Below are 10,122 nucleotides of genomic sequence, written 5' to 3'. Positions count from 1 at the left end.
AGCAGGAATAAATAGATGTCATTCAGGTGGTGCTGCCGCTGGTTGTGGTCCTGTCTCCCTCCTCACCACTCTCCTGTCCTCCTCCTCCTCCCTACGCGTCCCCACTTGGCAGTTTTGTTCCCCTTGGCTGTTTGGCTGATGGATCGGCTTGCTCTTTCTACACTTCTTTCCTGTTTTATCTCTTTCCTCCTCATTTTTCTCTCCATTGAAGTATTTTCAAGTCTGCCACATAGCTGATACTTTAATATATGAAGCAGATATGGACTGGAAGTGGAAACTAGTGGTTGAAAGAAGACAAGGTGGGAGTCGGTCTAGGGTCAGCTCCGGCCACCTTCATCATCTTATTTTTGTCCTCATCTTTTATACACCCTCCTTCTGCTTTGATCCAATGTTTGTAGAGCTCCCTGCACTTTGGACCCTGATCCTCCCTCCCTGGGGTCAAGGTGTGGGCTGATTTGTCACTGCAGTCCAGAGAGCAGTAAGGGGTTAACGGCGGTGAGGGACTGTAGTCCTGGGGGAAGCAATGAGATGCAACCCCTAAAAACAAGACCTGCATGGTCGAGGTCCTTAGTACCTTGGAAGATCCTAAAGTATCCGTGAGAGAACAAAACTGCATCTGTCTTGGAGGAGCATCCCATCCCCATCCCCATCCCATCCCCATCCCCATCCCCATCCCCATCCCCATCCTTCCTACGCTCCATAAAACCACTAGCATCTGCAACATCTCTCTGATCTATGCTGCGCCAGGGAGAGGAGAGCTGGGTTTCCCAAGGGCAAAGGGAGAGGGGCTGTGTGAAAAGCAGGATGTGCTCCCCATCCTTTGGGATTGTGTGCATCTTTGCAGTTCTTGTGGTGTATGTTGTCTTTTCTGTGCTTGCTTTGCACAGGAAAGGCTTACAGTATCCCGTAAAATGAAGACTCATGTGGCTCATTTCCTTGCAAATTAAGGAGGAATTATAACCAGAGCCGGGCAAAAAAAAAAAGAGTCATCAAAGCTCTTTCTGCTGGGTGATATAAATGGAGCAGTACAACAGTCATATGTAATTTGAATACACCAAATCAGTTTAGCAAAAATAATACTGGTGGATAAGAAAGTCTAGAGGCCTTGCTTTTGCATTTAAAAAACTGAGTATTTTAATTTTAGCTTCAACGTGAAGCAAAACCCCCGCATCCTGAAAATGAACCGAGTAGTTTCATGTTCAGTTAAGCATTTGATTTGAAAAATGTGTATGCATAGGAATATTTACTCTTTGTTCTGCTCAGAAAGCAAGAACATTTTCAGCTTGGGGTCTCTCCCTAAGTATTTTTAAAATGCGAAGGAGGGGGTTTAGTCAGCAAATTCTCCTTCCATTTCCCTGCCAAAGAAACCCTGCAATTAAAACACTGTGACAGCGAGAAATACACGTTTCACTGAGCCCAGAGGCTATTTCCCTGCATTGTATTTGTGTCCACTGAATAATTCTGAATGTTAATCACAGACTAAATTAGTTTAGGTCCCTAAAAATCTACCTTCTCATTTTCCTACTACCACCTAGTGAGTGGCGGTCACTCCCTGATTTTTCTGGGCTTTGCCTCTTCCAAGAGCTAACAGCCGCATCACTCTCCAGACAGGGCGTTGCATGCATCTGTGTTGCTCTTCCAGCCCTGGCAAGCTAAATACGTGCTATTCCCAATAACGTCTGGCGTGTGATTTTGCATTCTGGCTATTAATAGCTGCTAGCGTAGGATTCTAATACGAGATTTCCCCAACAGATGCATTATTTTGATTATTACTTGGTTTCTCTGTCCTCCTGACTTCTGTTGGCTTGGCAACCTTTTGGAGGAGAGGGGAGAAGTTCAAACGTCGCTGTTTGCTCCTGTTGCTGCAGCGAACAAGTGCCGTTGCAGTGACTGGAGCCATCGGGTGGAGACATCCAAACATTGTCCAAGGAAGACAGGCTGGCAGTTCTTCACAAGCCCGAACCTGATTTGCAGAAATTTAAAGAGACTCGGATAATTTTGAGTTGAATACACCGTATATCTCACTGCGAGGGCTTCACCCAGCCTGCAAGGCTTCATCTGTTGTGATGGAGTGAAGGGTTCAAGAGAAGCACTTAACATGGTGGGATCTTTAGGGACTCCTTGCCCTACTCCATCCTAGCCAGTTCTGCATGAGGGTGCTTTCTTCTTTGGCTTTTAGAGGGTTGCCGAACACGATCTTAAACAGAGATAACTACTGCTACAGTATTATCACAGTTATTTCTGAAGTTAAACCGCTGCCAAGTCTAAACACTCCAACAATTCATGATATGACCTCTAGGGAAGAACGTGAAGCTTTTTGCAAGTGCTTTGCTTTGGGTTTATTTATCTTCCAGTCTCTGAGTGCTTAATTTGGTGTGAGGATGCATTTTCAAATCTTCGTCTGTCACAGGAGGGAGAGAAACAGAGGCAAGATCGTTATGCAATCCTGTTATTCCAAGGTTTGAGGTTTCCAAGAAGTGACACCTCGGTGTTGTGGGCAGAGTTGCAGCGAAGCTGCGCGAGTGGGTAATTCGCTATTACACAATATTTTCTCTTCTTTGTAGCTACTTGGGCTTCCAGATGTTGATGATGATGCATTTGAAGAATATAACGCAGATGTGGAAGAAGAGGAACCAGAAGCCGATCACCAACAGATGGGTGTCAGTCAGCAGTGATTGTCTGAGAAGCTTAAAAAATTCGGAAGCCTTTGGTACCAGGTGGGGTCAGGTGGTCCCACGTTAGCCTGTTCGAATTAGCACATGACATGGGGATATCTGGCTCCCAGGATAAAAGTTTTACAAAACGGTTTAAAAAAAAAAAATTCATAGTAATAATAATAATCTGTGATGAGCTTTGCTAAGAAGTGACCTGAATTTTGCTCCTGCTTCAGTGGGTTTTCTATGGAGTTGTCTTGGTAGCATTCTGCCGTTATCAGTCTAGAAGTAGTTTTGTCGCTGACTTGTCTCTTCGATTTGTGTTCGAGAGTAGCGTTCGCTGAGACGAATGTAGAGTACCGAGAATGTAGGAGGCGTGTAGGGGAGTGCCGAGTCCTCACCGGGGACCTTCCCAAGGAAACCAGCGCAGAGGGCTAACATGGCCTGCGCTTTTCTTTTTAGTTCAACAGCTATGGTTTTTGACAAAGTACCAAACTTGGAGAGATTTCTCCTGAAAAACACTGGCTTAATAGTGATCGGTACTGCAGAAGCGCACACGAAGGCTTAACAAAAATAACGGGAGGCGTGAAGTCCGGTGGAGTGTCAGTGTCAGACATATTAATGTCATTTTACTGACACCTGAGTTTACGAGTGCTGGATTAACAACTGGGAGTAATTAGTATCAGCAGTACACGTTATAACCGACCCTGGTACGCCGACACCATTTGGTCCAAAGCCAAATGCTGCTTTCGTACAAATCAATTCAAAAATAGCCATCGCCTATCCCGCTTCTGCATGACAACCAACTTTAACCTTCGCTCTTTTTAATACACTGCTAAATTCTTACTCCAACCTCATGGCATCATGAATTGAAGTGCAACTTAACTTTGAAGCCATAAGGGTATAAACCAGCACCTGGCTCTTAAAATGATGCCGGACCTGTTCCTCTCTCTGGGCCTTTGGAGCTAGTCCGGGCATTTACTCCTGGTTGGAGGGGAACTAAAATACTACTGCTTTAGCCGATATAAAAACGAGTGAGGTTTTACTTAGCTGGGGACTTGCTCCCCAGAGGGGTTTGGCAGAGTCTAGGTATAAAGGAGAAGAAGACCCCTCGTATTTTATACCTATTTTGCATAGATTTAAGTGACTCAGATGAGTGCCAGACTGTGAAGATGCAGGGTCTCTTCATTTTCTTGCCTTTTGTACTGAAAATATAAGAAACAAAGGGGATTCTGTTGTAATACAGCTGTTTTCCACAACCGAGCAAAATGTTTCTAAATTTACTCCTTTTTTCCAATTTTTTTTTAAAAATAGTGAAATGAAGGTCACACGCTTCAAAGGCCCTTTTATACAGAATTAGCTTTATTTTAAAAAAAAAGTGAGTGAAGAGCAAATGCTTGGACAACTCCTAGAAACGACTCGCACCATTTTGAAAACCCTGTTGTTAGCGATGTCTCCTTTTCAACAGACTTTTTTAAAGACTTTTTTTTTCAAGGTCACTTTAAGAGAGCAAGTTTTCTTGGTGGTTTACATTTCCGACGATGGCTTGAGAGATGCACAGCACTTGATTTTTTTTCAACCTGGGGCAAAGACCTCACGTAACTGGGACGGTGTGTGGTACCCGAGTATGCACAGAAGTGTCTGCAACACTGTAAAAGCTGGAGTTTAAGAATATCACGAAAAAGGTGGAAGAGAAACAGAGCTTAATGCAACTTTGTACATTCTTTCAGCATGCAGGCATAAACATGGTAGTCGCAGCACATTTTCTATGGACTAGTGACGTGAGAACCGTGACAGTTCATTGTATAACACTGTACAGCAGCAATAGGCTTTTTGCTTACTAAAATAAAGTGCAAGACCAGTGGTTTCCATCCCTGCTTTAAGTCCCTAAGTTTTTCTTTCCTCTCCAGCTAAAACAGATGCCATAACCTTAAACAGAGCCTTGCTTCAGGACAACCTTTCGCTTCGTGACAGCTGTCTGCTGTGACAGGACAAGGGGTAATGGTTTTAAACTAAAAGAGGGTAGATTTAGACTTGACATAAGGAAAAAATTTTTTACAACAAGGGTGGTGAAGCACTGGCACAGGTTGCCCAGAGAGGTGGTGGAAGCCCCATCCCTGGAGGCATTCAAGGTCAGGCTGGATGGGGCTCTGAGCAACCTTATCCAGTTGGAGATGTCCCTGCTCACCGCAGGGGGGTTGGACTGGATGACCTCTAAAGGTCCCTTCCAGCCCAAATGATTCTATGATTCGTAGCATCCAGTCCTTTGGTTGCAGCTGGTACAAGTCGATCTTTTGAGGCTGACTTTCCTCTGCTGTAACATAATGCAAGATGTAATTTACAGGAGCGCGAGCTGGAGGCAAAGTCCCGCCGTTCAGGTTCGCTAGTCACTTGTACCCATTTTGCTTAGGTGCGGGTGACTTCCTGTGCAAGCCCTGGGCACCCACACGCATTCCTGTGCAAGCCCTGGGCATGGCTACGTCGTGGGCTGGGCTGCAGGGTCGGTCCGGCTGGGAAAGAACCCTGTGCCTTTTTACGGACAGGCGGTTTTCCAGCCGGATCAGTCCCACTGCCTGGTTCAGGACGTGGCTGCACAGAGGAGTGCCGGCACAACAGAAGGGAGGGCACGTGGGTGGACGTGTGGGGTAGCTGAGGACCCGCAACCAAAGGTGCCTTGCACCCCTTGCGTGGGGTTAGGGGCCCGTGGCGGAGGTGCGGACGCGATCTGAACCGGCCTAAGTGCTGCGAAGGGTTGACTCCGCAGGGCTCAATGGAGAATTGGGCTCCGGGTGGCCGTGGGATGGGTCGGAAATTGTGAAATGAGGAAAGACTGTAAGATTCGGTGCTTGTAATTGCACACAGGAGGGTGTAATACGTACTGCACTCTGCTACCTTTCCCTGCATATTGATTGAACTGTTAATGAGCGGTTGAGCATTAATATGGTTGCAAGCAAACATCACGCTGTAAATTACATCGATATATATTATTTTTTGTATTCACTAACTCACTTTTTTTTTCGGAATGCCATATGCCATTGGGGTGACTTCCAGACCAGACTGCAAATGCTGGACAGCCGGGGGGCCCTTCTGCAGCACTCACCCCTGCAAAATTCCCACCGAAGGCAGCACGATTTTGTTCAAAGGGGACCTGCGGGACCGGGCACTCCAGGGGACACGTGAGGCTTGGTCCCGCAGAGCTGAGCCCTCTTGTCCCCTCTCGCTTCGCTGGGAACCGAATGTCTCAAGCCCTGCTGCCGAACTGAAGCATGACCGGGCAGCGCTGAGAATAAACTGGAATTTTATACCTAGAAAAATTAATTTACATGTGTATTAAATGTGAATGAGCATTAATATAGAATGTATTTTATCAAAAAATATTGATTGCTTACTTTGACCAAATACATTTCTGTATTACCGTGTTACTCGTTCCGTACTTACCGAACGATGCAAGAGATGCAGAACTGATTTAGTTGTATTACAAAGTATTTTTAGATTTTATTTGTATTTTATTTTTCCTTCACTCCCACCACATATTGATGTTAGTAGCCGTTCAGTAATGAACCAGGGGTAGCATGACCCAGTGGCTAGCCTGCCAGACTGAGAGACAAGATTTGCTAACGTAGGCATAAATGCTGGGAAGCCTGGGGACTCGGTGACGCGATGGGGATTCAGAGCTCTGCCATTGCCTTGCCCTGAGCTTTGGGTGGATCTCAGCAGCTGGGAATTCACGTTATACATCCAGACCTCCGTGAAATTCAGTGGGAGCAGGGTAACTCCTTTGAAAGTCCCACCTTAAGCCGTTTGTAAAAGGGACCGTTGGTATTATTTGCCCAGCAGTGTATAAAGTGCTTTTAAATCCGGGTGAAAAGAGGCATGTGTTTTTGTTGCTGATCCTCAAAGCAAACCATTAGTGAAAGGACATAGAAGAGTCTCCCTTTGCCCTTGCCCTTCTCTTGTCGGCATTTCGTGCTCTAGCTAAATAAAAATATACCAGAGCAGAGCTTCTGGTGCTTCCAAATATGAGTTGCACGAATGCAATCAGCAGGGTGCTGCTTGGGGGGGTGAGAAATACATGGGATGGCAGAGAGAAGAGCAGATTTCAGAAATGTAACAAGTGGTTGGGGCAGCAGGGGCAAGGCTGAGCCCCTTTCAGAGCGGTGCTGGGATTTCTGAGACAGCCCAAACCATCCTGCCAAGGATCTGCTTCTTGAACCTATGCGGTTGATAAAAAAAGCTGCTCTGGACAATACTGGGACCTTAAGCTCAGTCGTGTTTTTCTGTTGGTGTCCTGCCTGATGAATGCATCGAGATAGTTGATAGAGGAAGGGATGGAGAAAAGGCAAACTGAAAAGCCTTCTCCTCCTTTCTTCCTCAACTGGATTATTTATGTCATTGTGTGAGTAGGTAGGAGCAGGAAGGTGCTTTAGTAGGTGCACGGCAACATCTCTTAAAAGGACCTGCTCGTGAGAGAAGAAATTGGCAGACTGTTTCCTCGCAGAAACGAGGGGAATGGCACAACTCTGAGCACAATGACCTGAACCACACCAGACTTCAGGTCCACCCCCTGCCCTGCTCCAGGTTGTTTTCCAGGCAGTTTTCCCTCTGTGCATAGCGCTGTGCCTTGGCAAGGCGCGTGCTTTTAAGAATGCCACTTTTGATGGGAATATCCCATTTTCTTGCATCAGTGACCAACATGCTAGCTGCTGTGTCCTGGCACAGAGATGGTGGCTGGGCGCAGCGGGGAGGAATTTCTGCTGCAACATTGCTTAGTGGGTAACTGTCCTTCCTCCCTCTCCAAGGTGGGACGTGCCACTGTGACAGTAACAGTGATTGCAATAACATTATGGACACTGCTTTGGAAAGCTGCCTCACAGGACAGATTCCTAGCCTCTTTCAACATCTTTCCTGATCTTTCACTGGGACCCAGGGCTGAAGTCCATGGCTATTTTACTCACAGTCAGCTTTAACTTTGGCAGGAGGTGAGGCTACCATTCATCCATCCTTACCTTGTGTCTATCCTTCCCCCATGTCCATCCTTCCTTCCTGTCCATCCTTCCTCCGTATCCATCCTTCCCTCATGTCCATCCTTCACTTGTGTCCATCCTTCCTCCATGTCCATCCTTCCCTCATGTCCATCCTTCCCACTCTGTTCTCAGAAATTCCCACTCCCAGAAGAGGGAACGTGGAGGAAGGGGGAGAGAAAAACACCTCTTAGTTTGCTCGGCTTGCGGTCCGGTGCATCGGTGAGGGCTGCAGTTCAGCACAGTGTGTGTTACTGAGCCACGCTATCCTTGCTGCACAGGCAGCACCCTCTTAGAGGGGGATGAGGTGGCATGGGAGATGTGTTATCCCTTGAGGACCCATGAGCAGTCCGTGCCAGACAAGGATTATGCAGAAAAGAACAGTCATTTTAGGTGCCAAACCCAAGATCTTTTCACAGGGAGTGATGCCTAGCTAAGTAATCCAGTCCCTGAAAATCACGACCCATTGAGGTTTCCCAGGCTGGGCATCCAGAAGATGAGACCTCTGTGGCTGCTGGTCACTGGGAAACCTGGCCCAGCCTGCAGGTCTCTTCCTCAGCCCTGGCTGGTTTTGGTCTGGCCACAGGACATGAGAAGTTGGGAAGGATCCCTTCAGGGACTCTAGCTGGTTGCCCCTGTCTGTAAATCGCTGAGCAGAGGGAAATGCTTTGTTTTATCTGTTTAATTCTGGCAGGACCTCCCCTGGTCCTGCAGGAAGGATGCCTTCGCGTGCCAGCCAGGCGGGAGTGACTCGGGGCTCTGAGACCCTGTAACGGGCTGGGCTTGTGGTGGGCCCTGCGGTCACCACTGAGCTGAAGGCTCAGGGACGTCACTTCCAAGGCAGATATACTAAAAGAAAGAGATTCCTTAAATTTGGTCCTTACCTCTGCTAGGAAAGCCTCTGAGGGCAGATCCTGTCACCTTGTGTTTTTATCGGACTTCTTCTGAGACTTACTTAGTTGCATTGTTGGTATCTGATGTCTGGGGCGGGCATACAAAGAAAACCTCTTTGCTTACCCACAATCACCCATGCAGTGAGCCGAATTATCATTTACCTGCCCTATGTCTGACTTTTTTTCATTGCTGATTTTCTTTTTAAAGAAAGACAATCCCAAAAGGTGCATCTGCATTATTGCAAACCTCAGTTTCTACAGAGCCACGTATCACTGCAAGGTCAGCACCGGCTTGGTCCGAAACACATATACAGGTTAACAAAAAAGGTGTTCATTTGTCTGTAGAAAAAAAATTCTTCGAAGTAGTTACCGCTGACTACAGTAAAGCTCACTGGTTTCACATAAAATATATTGAACCTTGAAATTCTCTTTCTGTACCGACATGCTGTTGCTCGTGTAGGCAAAGATTTGCGGTAAGACTGCATGGAAAGGATGTCTGCTTTCATCTTCGGAGGCGGTGGTGGAAACATCAGCTCTGGATTCCAGCCAACGCAATTTTTGTTGTTGTTGTTGTCAAGTTTTCCTTTACTGACGCAGGGACCACGTCAAGCAGAAATCGTGTTGTGCCATGCCATGCCAAGACTGTCCTCGGTGTGCTTTCCACCATTTTTCTGGCTGGAAGATCAATCTCTCTCTTTGGGACTACAAAGCTATGAAACAGGTCTCCAAAAGATGTTGCCCTTTTGTTCAGCGCTTTGAAAGGTGTAAGCCTTCTATGGAGCCCTGCCTTTCTTCTGATCCTCCTTCCTCTCCCACCACCGAGGCACCAAATCCAGCAGTGTCCTTACACCGTCAACTCACCATTAGAGAGCTTACCAAACTCTGATGACTGACGGAGGTTTTTTTTATCTCTGTGAGCAAAATCAACTACATGGGGATTTTGAGGGGCTAAAGCATAGCTACGATGCATGCAGCAAAGGGAATGAGAGGCTTGCATTCCCTGGTCACTATAGGTACCTTTTGGGATAAACACGGTGTTCGCAGGTGTAAGGAGGAGAAAATGGCATTGGAACAGGCTCCCCAGGGAGGTGGTGGAGTCATCGTCCCTGGAGGTGTTCAAAAAACGTTTAGATGTGGTACTTCAAGACATGGTTTAGCGGACATGGTGGCATCAGGTATACGGTTGGACTTGATGATCTTTGAGGTCTCTTCCAACCATAATGATGCTATGATTCTATGATTCTATGATTTCATCTGAGCTTCGGGCAGTGCAGAGTAAGCCTTGCTTTGCAGGACAGGATCCAGAACTGCCAGGTGGTTTGGTTCGGTGGAGTCTGAGATGGAGGATTTGCTGTCAGAAGATGGGAATTGGTGGTAATATTTGTGGATGAGCCAGGATTTCAGACCTCCCAGGTCCTCTTCTGTTTCGCACAGATTAGGGAGACATCTGTTCTAATTAAGAGATATGTAGTGATGCTGAAATGAAAACTGGTGGTTCTGTTCAACTCATTTGTCTCTTTTCTTTAAACACTGCACTTTCAATTGCCTCTTTGA

General features: G+C 46.7%; 1 protein-coding gene across 1 annotated transcript in view; it reads left to right on the top strand.

The window, feature by feature from the left end:
- Window positions 1-2,675, top strand: part of MTURN (maturin, neural progenitor differentiation regulator homolog (Xenopus)) — a gene marked incomplete at its 5' end in the record, with an annotated part of 6,495 nt that extends 3,820 nt beyond the window's left edge. Inside the window, one exon of the mRNA XM_009697896.1 lies at window positions 2,565-2,675. Within this exon, the coding sequence (XP_009696198.1) occupies window positions 2,565-2,675 (111 nt within the window). The remainder of the gene's footprint in view (window positions 1-2,564) is intronic.
- Window positions 2,676-10,122: the final 7,447 nt, after the last annotated feature.

Source organism: Cariama cristata, unplaced genomic scaffold (assembly GCF_000690535.1).
Source record: "Cariama cristata isolate BGI_N322 unplaced genomic scaffold, ASM69053v1 scaffold21493, whole genome shotgun sequence".
NCBI lineage: Eukaryota > Metazoa > Chordata > Aves > Cariamiformes > Cariamidae > Cariama > Cariama cristata.
Note: the sequence above shows the minus strand (reverse complement) of the source record. Positions and strands in the feature narration are given on the sequence as shown.